This window comes from Bubalus bubalis, chromosome 13 (assembly GCF_019923935.1).
Source record: "Bubalus bubalis isolate 160015118507 breed Murrah chromosome 13, NDDB_SH_1, whole genome shotgun sequence".
Classification (NCBI taxonomy): Eukaryota; Metazoa; Chordata; class Mammalia; order Artiodactyla; family Bovidae; genus Bubalus; species Bubalus bubalis.
Window position 1 is genome coordinate 56,597,321 of NC_059169.1, and position 17,126 is coordinate 56,614,446.

The window sequence follows — 17,126 nt, forward strand, 5'->3', positions numbered from 1 at the left end:
GCAGGATGATTGAAATAATGAATATACACCAAAAAGCTTATGGTTTGTTCAATTTGGCAGTTGTATAGAAGGAATTAGAAATATATAATTATGTACCTTGATATGCTTTAAATCAGATTGTGACAAATTTGTTTAAATAAAGAATAATAAAAACTATGGAATGAAGCAATGTGATACAGTCGAACTGCTTAGCATTTAGGGACATATAAAAGAATATATTTTAAAATATGCATTACCTAGGAATCCCTGGTGGTCCAGTTCTTAGAACTCTGCAATTCCACTGCCTAGGGCCCAAATTCAATGTCTGGTTGGGAAACTAAGATCCCGCAATGTGCACAGCACACCCTAGAAATAAAAATATATATATAAATAAACATTCAATAAAAATGTATGTCTAGAAAAATTCAGTGTGTAGTATAAGATAAAGATATACATAATAAGTATTCATAAAGGTACAGATTCTGCATTAATCTCTCAGAACACAAAACTAGAAGTAAAAGCAGAAATATTTTCTTAACAATTAGACATCTTCAATTGAAAAGTGTAATTTGAAGTACAGATCGGTGTGTATTATGGCACACAATGATTAACAACCAAACTGAGAGTTATCAAGTGTCCAGAAAGTGTGCCACTGGGCTGTGTTGGTTACAGTGTAAGTTTAGTTCCAAACAGATCTTGGAGAGCAGCACTTGACAGTGGTTACTTGTGTAGCGCTGTCTCCTTTTCATAGATCCATTAAAAATCAGCTTTTCTTACTGACTCAGAGTCTCCATTTGGCCTTGATAAAGTCAGTGAACACATGAAGACCCTGGCTTCATCCCTAGAATAAAAAGTTTTTGTAGTTAGCTTGACAGAGATGCCAGCGTTGTGCAGTTCTGTACCTGTGTGAGATACCTCTAACTGATAATGGCAGTTTCCTGACTAGTCAGCCCAGGTCCTGTCTTTCTCAAGATGCGGTTCCCGGCAGCCCTTAGTTTTCTTCCCCAGTTGGGCCCTTAAATGAAGCCAGTTTACCCCCTCTGCTGTTTGCCAGTCGTCAATATGATGTTTCCCAATGTGACAGAGTCTGGAGAGCAGAAAGTCTCACCAGGAATGGTTATCTCTGGAACACAGACATCTAGGAAATGGCAGTGGAGACTTTTTTGGAGCACAACAACATAAAACAAGACAAGCCGTGAGACTGTAAAACAGGGGCACACTCTTTAATTTCCGGTTGGCCGAAAAGTTCGTTTAAGTTTTTCCATAGCAAACTAATACAAAATTAGTTTTTTTTCTGGCAGAAAGAAAACAAGAGAAAGGCTTGTTTCAAGGCATAGTTTCAAATAATCAAAGAAGTAGACTTGGAAAAGTATTTCATCCATCTGTTTCATTGTTCAGCAGGCAATAAAGGTGTCCTGTAGTCACTTCTGTGAGTAAGATAACTATTCTTGAAGATGTTGTCATGATGCTATAATACTTTTAGGTCACATTGGACCTTTGCTGTATGTAGCAGCAGATAGTTTCATGGGGGATGTGCCTCATCAAAATGTCACCAGCAGAGTTCTGTATGTTGCTTTAAGATGATTACATTTGATTGCAGTTCACTAAAGTCATGATTGTTGCTGTGTTTTATCATCAGTGACTTGGATGGTTTGGCCCTAGGGCTATCAGATTCTCCACTGATAGACAAAGATGAAAGGAATTAGCCTTTTGGAGGATATAGTATTGTCTCGGTGTGGCATTAAGTACTAAAACAAAAATCAAGTCTTTTGAAGTCTTCCTTAGTACTGATTAAACAAATAAAAGAGTATTCATGGTCTCTGTGGTTTTTCTGCCATTTTCTCTTGAACTTTCCATTAGGTTACATTCTCAAAAGAAATGTAGTGTGGAATTTGTCTCCTAAATCCAACTGTCACTGTCTGAGGCCTGTGGAATGGTACCATGGGAGATCCCATGGGGAGCAACTCACTGCTTATAAATAGTAAAACAGCACTGAACACCGTTCTCTTTTGTTTCTGACTATATAGCATGCCAAAGCTGAACTTAAAACCACTAATTTAAGTCTGCTTAGTGTCTCAGCCCTGAGATCTACTTCAGATCATGCAGTAGGCAGTGAGTTGTCTAATAGAAAAAGTTCTAATTATTATCTGGAGTTTTGGCCCCAAACCCTAATACCAGGCAAGACTTTGATAGAGAGACTGTTCCAAACCAAGGCTCAGAACCAAGCTGCTTGGGACATGGCCAGTCCATTGAGTGTATAATAAAATGAAGACCAAGAGGGGTTTTTTTTTTCCCTCCCTTTGCCTAGTAGCAGGCTAACCAGTACCACCCACCCCAGGGCTTCTCAGATCTGAACCCAGCTGCTGAATGAGTAAGAAATCAAAAGAGGGAGTTTTTCCACTCTAGAATAGAAGGAAGAAAGAGATGCCCCTTTGTGCTTGTGCCTTTGCCAGAAACGGAAGTAATCTTTTAGGAGCACTTGAGTGCTAGCAGAATCCATCACAGCAAGCCAGATAATCAGCTGGTAACTCTGGAGGATGGCGTGGTGTTCGGGATGCGGTGGAGGAGTGATGGGTGGTGGAAGAGTCTCTGACTCTTCAGACTCTCTTAACTGTATGTGGCCTGTTTATAGTCAGGATGTATTCGCATATTTTATCTTTAAAAGGCAAGTGGAGAACCAGACATTGCCAAGTAACACAGAGGAAAGGAAAGTTGTTGTGGCAGAAATACAGGGCCAGCACTGATGTGGTTGTGAAAAAGGTCTGACTAGTCACAGAACAGGACAGTCAGGCAGCACACTTGTGGCAGGGCCGTGCCCTGGGGTAGGGGGAGTCGTCCTGGAGCCGAGCTTGCAGGCACCTGGCTTCCCACCATGAAGACTTCTACCCATTCACAGCACAGGTGGGGAGGCGCCGTGAAAGGTGAAGCCTTTAAGTAATAGTAAAGCACAGGAAAGGGCTCAAAGAAACTTGTGAAAAAGTTCATCCCTACCTGTCACTAACCTTTTTTGTTCTTCTAGTCCTTACTCGTGGCACATTTTTTTTTTTAACCCAGTTGTATTCACAGTGTGTCTATCATTTTCTGTTCCACTGTTTTCCTGATAATTTTCCCCTGTCACTGTGGAAGATTTTAAGCAAGGGGGTGACATGATCAGCTTTGTCTCTTTGGAAGTGAGCCCTGGCGATGGTAGAGAAGCCAGAGTTGATGAGAGGAGAATCAAAATGGGGTTCAAGAGTTGTCTCGGGGCTCCTGCCCTGATGGCCCATGAGGAGAGAATTCTAGCCCAGATGCCCAGGTCCCCTCCTGAGCCCTACCCCCAGTCAGGTGGACAGGCTGCCTGTGCCTCTGGGAGGGCCCACCCCTGCCATCACATTCCACAAGCCTCCCTGAGCCCTGGTTTGCTCTGGGGTAGAGCCTCATCTGGTGTCAGCGGTGGGCAGTGCTGTTTGTGGTTGGCAGCTCCACGTGGCTCATGGGGAGTGTTATCAGCCCTGCACTTCCTTGTGCTTGCCCTGCTGTCTCGGGGCAGGAGCGGGTGTGATGAGAGAGGTTCTGGAAACATTTTCTTGAGCAGAACATAATGATCATGACTATGGTGATACACATCCGTTTAAAGCTGGCTGTATAAATCACTCTCAGCAGGGCATGTTGGGAAGGGGGTGGCTCTGCTCAGGGACAGGCTGGATCCTTGCTACCGCCCCAGCTTATCCGTCGCACTCAGAGCAGGCCAGTCACTCTCTGGTGCCGCATTTCCTCACCTGAAAAGCTGCAGAATTTTCAACCTTTGAAATGTGTGCACTGCCTTTTCAGAAGTGTCCTTTCGCTGAGGATAAAGAAATAATTTTGATGTTTGGTAGTTGGTAGAGTAATGTCCTGGAAGTCACATTTTGTCAGTAATAGCATAGAGGCTGTTGTTAAATATGGTCAGGGGAGCCTGTGACCTGGTTCCCACTGTACACAGCCTTCATTAAGATGTTTAATTTGATCTTCAAGATTGCTTTGATCCGCGTTTGAAAGGGATTGAGCTCGGGTTTCGCTCTTATTTGGCAGACTGATAGAACTGCAGTCAGGTCAGGCGGACAGCAGGCTGGCGGCCTGAGAGAGATTGTGGCCGCCGCCTTCCCTCCTCCTCTGCCTTCTTCCCTTCTTCCTTTTTCCTCAAGAAGGGCAGCCCTTACATTGCATGTTAGTGTGGTAGATACACCACCATAACGGGTTTTAGATGACAGTTAATCTTGATGTTTTTAGACATTTAAAAACTGTTTGAAGTATTACCTTTGTAAAATCTCATTTTAATATGTTAGTTTCCTTTTTTATTTAAAAATGAGAACTGTTCAGGTCATGGAAAATTTCTACTACTCTGCTAACTCATTTAGAAAAGGCTCTTACATTGATTTCTCTATAATTTGTTTGAAACATAGATATATACTATGTGGTTCCCCCCCCCCCCCAAAAAAAAAGCTATCAGGTAGCCCCTTCTTTGTAATTAACTTGCTATTTTAATAATGCAGTATTATATTATATATGAAGATACATTTCCCCTTAAAGTTGCAGGGCGTTTTATATAATTGAAAGAGTTAGAAGGAAGCAGAGCGTTGTAACTTTCTGCCAGATGTTCCACAGTAGTGAAAGCAGACTGATAACAGCGCCAAGAAAAGCCCTCGCTCTGCCTGGAGAAAGCACTACCATATTTGGCCTTCATGAAGTTGCATATTACTTGGCATACACACACACACACACACACACACACACACACACATAAAGCTTCTTTGGTGACTTCCTGTGTTTGATTTTAATTTTTGAGTAAATGTGGTTTTTTTAAAGGTGGATTTATGTTATATTGGCGTATTGTCTATTTAAAAGAAACCACTACTGTCTACTGAAAAAAAACACTATTTTGTTTCCACAGAAACCTGCTAATATTTTAGTTATGGGTGAAGGTCCTGAGCGAGGAAGAGTAAAAATTGGTATGTTATATCTTTGATAAGTCACAGCGTAGCACTCTTTTAAAACTTTTGCAGGCAGCTTTATCACTTCTAATTTTTGCTGTAATAATATGCATTTATTCATATAGTTCCATGTGATCGAAGCCATTTCTAAAGAGTATACATTAAAAGTGAAAAATGTTTCACACTCTCAAAAGGTGTCAGACAATCTTTAGAGACTGAAGTGTTCTAATTATAAAATAAGCCATGTGAGTTTCTTAGAAATTTTTTGCCTTCATTAAAAATAGCCTGTAGAGGTGAGTGGCTTCTATCCCTGTTAGAAGCCAACCTCGCCTTTAGTCCTAAGGGCGTACAGCAAACTACTAATCATACCATCCTTTCTGTTTCCCTGAGCCAGGTCGATCCGAACATATCCTTCTGTTAGCCTCATCTAGGTCAGGGATTACAAGCTAAGAATACCACTGAGGCTGGGTAGGTTCTAACGAGCCTTTGCCTGAAGGGAAAAGAATTAACGAGCTTTCTGTGCCTCTGCATGTTTTCTAATAGCTCTGTTTTCTTATGTATCAGTGCAAATTTTTACCCATTTCTGGTCTGATAACTTATAAAGATAGAGATAGATTTATTTATCCTATTTTTTCATTGTCATTTCCAAGTTGTGTGTTTATTTATTTAGTTTGTGTGTGGATAGAAGAAATGTAGTAACCAAATTATCTTAATTTTAAAGCAGCAGGATTATGGAAGTATATAACAAAATAAATAGGAATTTCTGATTGCCAAATTTAGTATAAATTGGGATTATCAGCTGATTTGTACCACTTCACCAGCAAAGAAAAACCCAGGTGTTCCCAACCCTTCTTTGCACCCTCCCCTTTAAATCCTCCAATCCCATTTTCTCCTTCTAATTAGACTTGGAAAATACCCTTGATATAAACTGCAAAATTCTTGACAAACATTTGATGCATCTCAGAATGCTCCTAGTCAATTGGCTTGCTTTAAGAATCAGGCCCTGTCGGTCCTTACGTAGCGTCAAATGCCTGTTAGGTCCTTAGGTGTGCATTTAGCAGATTTCATCCAACCAGCGTGGTGGCATCAAATTCAAATGTAAGTTCAAAGCATGCACAGTCTAAAAGACCCAGCCAGACAGTATTTACAGATGTGTTTGCTACTGTAAGACTCGGGGAAAATTTATATACTAAAAATAATCTCATTTGGAATTATTTCTGTGTCACATGTATGATATTGACAGGCTTGGGGGATATCAGTAGCTTAAAGTAGTCACACTTAAGATACATTCTTCTGTAAATCAGTATTTAGTAATCTGACTCATGGTTTTAGTTCTTTGCCACATTTCTGTGTTGGTTTTTTTAACCTCTATAAGTAGATCAATTGAGGCCTGCTTCATTAAAAATGTGTATTAGGAGAGCAAAATCCAACAAATGGTGGATGAATCTTGAAATTTTTGAATAGGTGGTATGACTAGTGATTGTTCATTCAATGTGTATTTGGCAGCTCTGTGTAATGACACTGTACTTGATGTTCCAAGGGATAGCGAGACAAAAACATTTTTATCTGTAAGATCATGGTTCGTTAGGACAAACAGCTGTGCCTGAATAACTGCACTGCATAGTAAACTGTGCGAAATGCTGTGAACTGTATCTCAACACAGCTCCAGCTCTGAGATACGAGCTGTTGACATTTGTCAAATCAGTTTCTTCTGTCCTCAGTTTCCTCATTTGAAAAAGGAGGTGATTGAATTATATGATCTTTAAAGTCTTTTCCTGCTTAAAAAAAACAAACACAATTCTTTAAAGAAAAAACTCAACCCAAATAAGTGGGGGGAAATAGTGGTATTGTCATACTGTACATCAGCTTATACCAGTGAGCATGCTTACTGATGCAGATAACGGGAGGCCTCACCCTAACTGATCTAATTCTCTGGTACTTGTGACCAGTAAAAAGAATGAACATGTGGCTGGCTGCACAGCCCTGTCCCCCTGGTGGTAAGACAGACGGAAAGAAATCTGCCGGGAGGAGTAGGGTCACCCTGGACCTCAGGCAGCAGAGTGAGTTTGTAACCCAGTGGCAGTAGTTTGCAATGAATGAAGATCTCAACCTTGGCTTATATTTAGACTTCTGAAAGGGGTGAGATGTTTTGTTGGTTTTTCTCCCCACAGAATTCACGTTTTTCGTATCTTACTAAATAATAATAGTAAAATTAGAGTCATCAATTACATTTGTAAAAATCTATTTACTTAGCATTGTTGTTATTATTATTATTTTTTACAGCTGATATGGGCTTTGCCCGACTATTTAATTCACCTTTGAAGCCTTTAGCAGATTTGGATCCAGTAGTAGTTACATTCTGGTACCGAGCCCCAGAATTACTTCTTGGAGCAAGACATTATACCAAAGCTATTGGTGAGTAGAACTGATTAAAGTTCTGTAACATTTTTAAAGTGGCCTTGTTGTTGTGAAATATACATATGTCTGTATATTTTTTAGGTCAAGTGATACAGAAAATTATAAAAGTAAAAGCAAAAACTAACATAAAATTCTACTGTCTAGAAATACCATCATTGGCATTAGGGGTATACATTCCAGACATCTATTTCTGATAAATAAACAGATGCTAAAAAGGTTTTTAAATAAATGGGCCCATACTGAATTCTAAGTAAAAACTATTTTAAGTTTAATTTTAGGTGAAAAAGAGAAATAAACACAATAAAATTTCTGAATCATTGAACTTCAGACAAATACTTCTTTTGCCAAAAGAAAGACTAGCTTCTAAAAGATTTCCCTTAAAATTAAGTAGAAGAAGATTATGAAAATAAGTAGGAGCTGAGAACATGGTCACTCACTTTTCAGTTTTTATTAGTATTATCTCCCTGTATGAAGAATTAGGAAATGAGTGCTCTTCTACTTGTTCCCCCACCAGCCTCTCAATGTATAAGCTCTCTTAATAATATTGGTCATTATCATTATTGTTACCACTTTGTTGATGTTTTCTGTTTGCAAACCATAATGCCCACTGTTGTTTATACTTAACTACATATTGTAATGGACTTGATATTCAGCTACCACCTTTTATCATAGCTATATCACAATCCTTTTATGACATCTTTATTCTGCTTCATTTTATTTGGTAGAATTTTATCATCAAGTAGTTTTTTTCTTATGTATTTTGTCTTTCCTTTTTTCATGCCTCTGTTTTTGTATGCCTTTATTGCTTACTTGTTCTACGTTCTCCAGAATGATATTAAACCCATTTTTATTTTATTGGATAACTCCATCCCCAACTCTTATACTTTGCTCTACTCTGGATTGATTTTCATCTTGCTTTTTCCTTTTTTTGTTCATCTGGGTTGGATCTGTTTCATTCTGGATTTCAGTATTTCATCCCTTACTTTGCTGTGGAATATTCTCAAGTAACCTGTCTTAGAGGTAAATTTTCTAGTTCTCTATTTCTGAAAAAAAAAATGCGTTTGTCATACTTTACAGTTTGGCAGGGACTAAAGTTACAGGTACAAAGTGATTTTCCCTCAGAGTTTGGTGAGGCTCCTCAACTGTGCTCTGACATCAGTGTTGCTAATGGAAGGTCTCACGTGGTGGTGGATTCTGTGGGGTTTTGTGTTCCTGAAAACGGAGGATTTCTCATCCTTGTGTTTCACACGATTTGCTGGCCACCTACAGGCCCATTTAGTTCGAAGTTTATATCCCCTGTCTGTGGAAAATTCTCTTGAAGTAGACTTGATTTCCTCCTCTGTGTTTTACTTCTCTCTTGCCAAAGCTGCATGTAGGCAGATGTAGGATTTCTTGGACTGGTATCCTTTGTACCACTTTTCTGCTCATGTTTTTCTACCTTTGTCTTTTTAGTTTCTAAGAACCCTTTCTTGTTCTCTTGTTCTCTGTGTTCTCTTTGTAGTCACTCTTCATTGATTTGTCTTAGTCTCCCTTTCATGTGGTTAGTATTCTTCAACTGTTTGTTGACCCTTGATGTCTCTTTGCATTCAAGACTCAGGTTACAGAACACTGCTTGGGAACTTAGTGTGCATGGATCGGAGAGCTCCGAGGCTGGCAGGCTTTACTTTAGAGTGATCCAGCCAAGAGCAGCCATTAATGGAGAACCCTAAATGCCAGCATGTGTGAGTCTTTGCCCTGAGGACTTTCAGATTCTTTAGGGAAGAATCCTCCAACCTTCAGCCCAATCTTTGTATACCTGCTAGTCTCAGGGCATTTGGGAAGCAGGGGAGGTGGGTGGTCCACAGTTCAAAATATAGTCTTTGTATTTGACATTTCCAAGCACAGAATCTTCCCTGAGTTGTGCAGGACACATCTGCTTTCCATCCAACAATAATACTGTGGACTGAGGCCTTCTCTGAACTGTTTCCAGAAATGTTTTTATCTGTATCTCTGCTGAGTCAGGTCTGCACACATGTCTTCATCCAGGTCTTAGTCACAATTCTCCCTCTTCAGGGAGAACGTCCTTGGTCACACCGTCCACCTTCCCCTCCTGGTAGTAGCTGAAATCCCCTAACTGGGTGGGCCATGCCCAGCTGTCACCGCTGGAGGCCATTGCCTACATGGCCCCGGGTGAGAAGTGGTTCCTTGCCAAGGGAATCCCTGATGGTCTCTTTCCGTGCTCTGTGTTACTGGGGCTTTGCTGTCACTTCAGTGTGTATTCAGAGGGGGAAGGAGCGATGGTTGTACTCTTTCCCTCGTAGCAATCTTGAAGTCAATGTGTCTTTTTTCATAAAACCTTTTATGTTCACTGATCTTTATATCTGCTTTGAGATCACATTTTACTGTATAGAAAAATAAAGGTAGATTATTAGATATGGGACTTTGTGCTATTATTGCAACCTTTCTACAAATCTAAAATTATTCCAAAATAAAATATTTTATAAAAAGTCAGTTAGGAGGAAAAGTAAAGATTACTGAAGCTAGTCCTGTTTTTCAATGTATATTACTACCTAAACATACATTTGATTATCTTTTTTACAAGTGTATTCTAAATGCTTAAGCATGTAAACTATTATCATACATAGCTTTTTTTTTCCACCTAGAAAATGAATATTTAAAAGCAGTGCTACTTTTGGTAAGACATATTTAAAGACTATACAAATAAGAAAGTAATTACCAACTTGTAGCTGCTATTAATGGAAAACTTGAGACTGAATTGATATAAATTGAAGAAAAAATAAACTATCACATAGGTTTGTGACTCTGGCTCATCATTTATCTTTTTCTTTTTTCTTAAGAAACCCATCTTTCATTGTGAGCATTGAGATCTGAACAAGCTGTTACCCTCCAGAGCAGTTTACCAGTTCTAGGTCAGGGCTGTTCATCACAGAGCTGGACTCACCAGCTATTAGATAGATTGCTTTGTTCAAATGGGTGCCTATTTTGGGTCGTAAGAGGCCTTCCTCCTCATTAACATCAAAAGTTATTGGATAACTATTAGGCTTTTTAAACTTGGAATGGAAATTATGAAAATTATGTCATTTACTCTTAAGGGATCTCCATCCATTTGAGAAACAGAATGAATATGTGTGGAAAATATGTTGCCATCTTTGAACAGCAGAAGCCTAGCCCTCTGACTTGTTGCTTTAGCTCTGTCACTCTGGGGGTCGGAGGACAATGTGTCCTTCACAGCCTCGTTTTCTGAAGACAAGGATTTAGCCTAAATCATCTCTCAGGTCCATTTAACTCTAAGCGTTCTGTGCCCTTGGATAGACTCCCCTGCCTTCTGGGGCACGAAGAGCACCGGGGACTAATGCGGGGCAGGAATTGAGACCAAGGTCCGTGCCAGTCCCCACGAGCACCTGGCCTGGCCCAGAGCAGTCCTGGAGGATGCTTTCCTCCAATGAGGTTTGACAGAAAACAACAAAATTCTGTAAAGCAATTATCCTTTAATTAAAAAATTAATAAATGTTAGTAATAATACAAAAAACTAAAGTGATAACAACTGCATTAAAAAAATTGGATCAAAAAAGTAATGATGCAAGATCTTACAGATTGCTTTTTCATTTGAGAGACAGAAATCATACATAAATCACTTTTATATACATTTTTAAGAATAAAGACTAGAATCCACAAGTGAAAAATGAAACTTCTACCTTGCTTCCAGTCTCTCCTGCACCATTACGTTCCTCCTGCTCCCCGGGTGGGTAGCCTAGGGGTGCGGGGAGGTTCTCGGCAGGGCCTCCAGATCACTGTCAGTGCACTTTCCTGGCACTTGGGCTTCCTGAAGCAGATAGAGGAGCCTTTGTGGTTGAACTTACATATTATTAGCTGAATATGTTCATTTCAGTGACATCACTGAGAAGGCTTAAACCTGCCAGTGGAGTTAGGTGGGTCGTGTTAATACTAAGGTACTAACAGGCAGCAGGAGAGTGTGGGGGAAATCTGAGCACATGAGCCCGCCTGTTCCCAGCCTTGCTGCAAATAGGTCTTGGTGCCATGGTCATTCACTCCCTTGTAGGAGACTGTGAGCCGAGTCATTAAACCCGAGAAAAAATGATAGATTAGTCAACGGAGATAGGCTTGTTACACATGGGGACAAAGTTTAATTCAGTTTTGAGTGTTGAGGGTTTTGTATGATTGACTTTGGAGAAGGGTGAAAGAGGGGAATCAACTCTTTAATTGTCACTAGGGCAGTCTTAAAAGTTTTTCTAAAGTATAAACTTCGGTAAGACGGGGAGAATTGAGAATTTACTCTTGCATTAAGGTAGAGGCTTATAATTATTGATTAAAACAAATTTAATATATATCTCTCCTTCCCCCCATTTGGGTCTGCATAGCCTGCCAGTTGGTGTCTGCTTTGCCTGGTTAGCTCTGTAGCTACACATGAGCGTTACAGAATTTGAGAAGTATATGGGGTTTGTGTGTTCTTAATTTGAAAAGTTTTTCTAGAAGAAATTTGACAGGTAGGTGAGCAAGAAAGGACTTTCTTATGAATTCAGCACAATCTGAAAAAATAGGCAAGGTAGAAGAAACTTGTTGACAAAGATTCAGAAATTTATCTGAAGTAACAGCCTGATCAGCGAACTCAAATTCATGATTATTGTCTGGGTCAGTATTTGAAGGAGGGAAGGATGGTGAAATTGATAACAGGTGAAAAATAATAGAAAAGACATGAAGAGAGAAGTTATATAGGGTAAAGTTAAACAAGTTTCAGTATTTTTCCTACTTTCTTGACTTTTAAAGCAGTGTCGAGTGAGGGTAGCTAAACTACTTATTTACTGTTCATCTTCCTTTACATGTTTTATTTTCTTTGTTGGGGTTTTTCATTACCAGGCTGAGTTGACAGAGTGTCTCTTAGGTGCCATGAGTAGGGTTTTAAAGATGCACACTGACCCACAGGCCCTCTCGGTGACCCCACTTAGCTTGCCTACCTTCTTCCTTTGGATTGAGATGATCAAAGGTCACCTTTCTGTGGGGTTTCCACATAAAAAGCATAATCACAAAATAATGAACTTTCCCGTTTACTTTCTGATGGTAAAACGAAGATATCCTGGCTTATATTTCTTGAGGAGACTTTTTCATAAGGTGATGTTGGCCTGATTTGGTTCTCTGATAGGGGAGAAAACTGATGAGCAGACAGCATCATTTTTGAAATCACTTGCTTATAGTCTTGCTTGTAATCTTAAAGTAAATAGAGGTTTAACTAATTATTTTGAAATATAAGTGTGGTAATTTTAGATGAAATATGTATATTCCAGTTTTAGATTTTAGGAATTTCCAGTTATTTATTAATTAACATTTTTTCCCCTCACTTTCTATTTAAGTGGCCATTATTAACAGGTCTGAATAATCAGCTTTAATAGTGGTTTTAACTGTCCTCCTGTAGTTATTCAGGGCTTCCCTGGTGGCTCAGCTGGTAAAGAATCTGCCTGCAATGTGGGAGACCTGGGTTCAATCCCTGGATTGGGAACATCCCTTGGAGAAGGGAAAGGCTATCCACTCCAGGATTCTGGCCTAGAGAATTCCATGAACCGTAAAGCCCATGGAATCACAGAGTTGGACACGGCTGAGCGACTTTGACTTCACATAGTTTTTATGTTTGCCACAGGTATTGGTTACATCAGTGAGATACCGTTTACTATAGTCTGCTGTGTGCACAGCACTGTCCTGAGTGTAGGGAGGTTGCCATTGCTGGTTTAGGGATTTGTTAAGGGTAGAAATGGAGTATCTGCAGCTTCAGATTATAAATTGGCATATTTATCTTTCTAATAGTTCTATTAGTAAGAATTTAATATGAATGAAAGTTAGCCTGTATCTTAAAGTAAGTGAAGGAAATTTGTTGTATACAGAGGAATCCCTTTGCCTGGCTTTTAAATAATTCTTATGAAGTTATAGCCTCTGTGCCTATTGAAAGGTAGTATTTTGCCCCTTGTTTTCTTGTCTTTTAAACACTTAAACTTGCAAAGTCTGACACTGCTATAGCATGAAGAAACCCTTTGAACGGAAAGTCCTTCCAGGAGAAATGCTATTTTGTTAGAATATTTAAGGTCAGGCGTTGTCTTTTTCCTGTTGGAACAGCACCTTGCTAACTAGTGCTAACACAGGAGGATAATTATTAAACTTTACAAGCTAATAAGTCCATAAACTAGATAAAAAATAAAAAATGTGTTTTACCTCAAAAAATGGTGCTGATTGATTTCAGCAAGTATGCCCAATTTCCAAGGCTGTTTGGGTTTTCTGTTTGTTTTTTTGTTTGTTTGTTTAGTTTTATTTATTTATGGTTCCTATGCTCTGTGTGCAGCTTTGTATGTATTTCACAGATAAGGTAATGTGTGAAGCACTTAAACTCACCAGAAAATTTAGATAATAAATTTGATTGAACTTGGAATGAAACCACTGGGTGGGATGGAGGTATAACAAAGAATGAAATACGGGTGGATGGGGTGGGAATATATATTTACAAGCAATATTTTTTATATTTATAATTGCTTAGGATTTAATATGACTTATAGGGGAGAAAAAGAATGAAAAAACACTCCTGCCAAGATAAAGATGCATTTTCTTTTGGAAAGAACCACTTTATTTTCCTCCTTTCTTTTTCTTTTTTCCTTTCTTTATTTTTTCTTTTCTTTTTTTTGTTTTGTTTTGTTTTTTGTTTTGAAGATATTTGGGCTATAGGGTGTATATTTGCAGAACTACTAACGTCAGAACCAATATTTCACTGTCGACAAGAGGACATCAAAACTAGTAATCCTTATCACCATGACCAGCTGGACAGAATATTCAATGTAATGGGATTTCCTGCAGGTACACATTATATTTTTGTTTTTGTTTTTAAATCACTGTTGTTTGAACTTAGATGTCATCATTGAAAGGATGTGTATTTTTAGCTGATGAAAGCTACTCTTACTCAATTCTTTATGACTTGCATTAATCAAAGACCCATAGAAATAGCAAAATTTGTAGAGTTCACATATTAGCATAAAAATATTTATGGGTTTCTTGAATTTGAGGAGTGTATTTTTGTTTCATTTCGGTTTTTGGTTTTGTTTTGTTTAATATTTAAAATGATAAAACATTTGAAATATCTGCGTTTAAAAAGTGCCTTTAGTTCTCACCATTGGCAACTGAATAGAATTCAGGAGCATGTCTTTTTGTCTGACAGCACTTAATAATAATGTCATTGTTAGGTGTTTGAATACAGATTTTGAAGACTGTTTCTACTTGAAACACATTGTATTGAATCATAGCATTTTTTGCTCTATAACCCTTGTCAGTAAGAACATTCTTTCCAGTTAAAACAGGCAGGATGTGAGTGAGGGCCCAGCCCCGCACAGCGAGCGGGCCTGCTCTGACTGCCGCTGGGTGGGGTGTTGGGGCATGTCGTCACGGGCTTTAGAGTTCCAGCCCCAGCCCAGTCCTTGTGTGACAGAACAGGAGTCCATTACTCTCCATTTGCAATACCTGCATAGTTTTGGCTAGTCAAGTACTTATTATTGAAATAATAAACAAGTTTATTATTAATAAATATATATTAATAACTTAAAATATCAATAACTTATTATTGAAATAATAATAAGAAACAATATATTGTTTCTTATTAGGAATTTTTCTCAGGTTGGTGGCTCAAAATTAATAAATATCTGGGAGTTATAATTCCACATTCCCTTTAATTATCAGTAAGTGCAAAATAGCTACCTTTGTCCAGAACTGATCAACATTTCTACAAAGATTGCTTTGTTGAGATGGGAGTTTCATTTATTCACTAAATATTTATTGAGCACCTGCCATGTTTCAGGCACTGAGTTAAATGTAAAATATTGTTGATATAACAGATGTGATTCTTGCCCTCTTGGAGTTGACATTGAGCTGCTCTAAGTAGAATTTTGAAAGAATAGGAGTAGTTTGAGTAGGTGGAGAAGAATGGCCTTTTCTTCCCACTTCTGAATGCACTCATCATTTCAGGGGTCCCCCGAGGAAGGAGCCTGACTTACAGGGCCTTGGAGGAGGGGCAGCTTCCACAGGAGATGGTTCTGAAATGGTTCTTAGGGTGTGGTTCCACAGTTGGGATCCGCTTATAGGGAATCTGAAAACCAGGTAATAGAATTTAGATTTGATGTGCTAAAGGAGAATCTATGATAAGTTCTTGAGAACTAGTGCTGTGATTTGTGTTCTACTTGGTTTTTATGGCAGGGGTATGTAAAAATTTAAGAGGGGTAACTGAAGTCAGGAAACCAGCTCTGACCTGCAGCAGTACTCCACATGTAAAGTGATTTGGATGGAGAAGAAAGGATGGTATAATTTTTTAGAGTAAGCCTGTAATTGGAAGAAAAAATAAAAGATTATCTCAGGATTTCTACTTGAGAAATTGATAGAAATAAAGAAATTGGAACAAGGAAGTAGTCAAGGAGAAAATTCCATTTAGGAGTTTAAAGTATGTATTTAGTTTACAATATGTGGCATCTGGAGGCTAGATAGCAGATATTTTTATAAGCCACTTGAGAGAGAAGCTAACCTCTGGAGGTCACTTAAAAGCTGAGGTGCCGTGAAGCTACCTGGTAGAATGTGGGCACCTGTGGCCTCTTAGTAACGCCTCTTGATGGGGACAGCAGGTTTCTCAAACCGCGTGTGGTGTTTTGCCAGCAAAACTGACCAAGACGTTTCCACCTGATGGGTCCGGTAGCTGGGGTTGCTTTTGTTGTTGTTATTGAAACTAGCCCAGGTACTAGCTGACTTGTTCATATGCTCGTATATCCTACTCTCTGTTTCAGACAGCTATAACTGCTTACCTTGATTGCCACGTAAAGCAGTGTATTTAATAAGGGGAGCATAAGGAGGGCCATATAAAAAGGACAGCTTACAGCTGCTGAGGGGGAAGATACTGCATTTATTGTTGAAAAGATCGGTTGCTGGATTAACCAAGACATGGCGGGACAAAAGTTTTACAGATAAGAATAGAACAATTTAATAATGGAAATATTTGTTTATAATTTGTTGGTGTCTTAATATAGAAACTGAGATAACTTATAGTAAAACATAGAGAAAATAGACATTTAAAAAGTTTAAAAAAAACAAGAGAGAACACAACGTATGGAGAATGCATTTACAGTTAAAGATGTTTACTGCAGCTCACCATTTATTCGAAGTCTGTACTTTCAGGGAGGTTAAAATGTAGGACATGTAATGATAAGCGAAGTCACCTTTATTAAAGTTCTTGATAATAGGAACCTAGACAATATAAAATTGTATCAATGTGTTTCACAGATAAAGACTGGGAAGATATAAAAAAGATGCCTGAACATTCAACATTAATGAAAGATTTCAGAAGAAATACGTAAGTTGGCAAGAAAATAGACTGTTGATTTTTGCTTTTCTAGAATACTCAGGATCAGATTGAACACTCAGCATGATAGAATACTTGACAGACGACTAGTCTGTTAAATAATTTTACTTATTTACTATAATAAACGTTTTTGCATTGTGGTAGTCTTCATTTCTTAAGATGTTTGAATGGTGATACAAGAAGGTGAATATCTAATAGCAGCAGCTGATTTGGATATGAGGGGAAAAGTCAGTTCATTTCATTCCATATTTGTTACTTTCTGGAAGCTCTGTGTCTGTGAAAGGTATCACAACTGAAGCAGTAAGAGACTGAAACAAACAAACCTTTGCTGGTAGCCACCTGTCTCCTCCTGGGTTGGGTTGTAAATTTAAGCAGGTTTTTTAATAGAGAAGAAG

The 17,126-nt window shown here is 38.7% G+C and overlaps 1 protein-coding gene across 7 annotated transcripts in view; it reads left to right on the top strand.

Annotated features, from left to right (window-relative positions):
* CDK8 (cyclin dependent kinase 8) overlaps positions 1-17,126 on the top strand; it is a 72,330-nt gene that overhangs the window by 47,573 nt on the left and 7,631 nt on the right. For 5 of the 7 annotated variants that reach the window (XM_006070960.3, XM_006070961.3, XM_025262850.2 and 2 more), the window contains 4 exons: positions 4,889-4,946; positions 7,212-7,343; positions 14,052-14,195; positions 16,653-16,722. In XM_006070960.3, coding sequence (XP_006071022.1) covers positions 4,889-4,946; positions 7,212-7,343; positions 14,052-14,195; positions 16,653-16,722 — 404 coding nt within the window. Of the gene's footprint in view, positions 1-4,888; positions 4,947-5,803; positions 7,068-7,211; positions 7,344-14,051; positions 14,196-16,652; positions 16,723-17,126 lie in introns of those variants that run through there. The other 2 variants (XM_044927298.2, XM_025262853.2) reach the window with 2 other exon arrangements.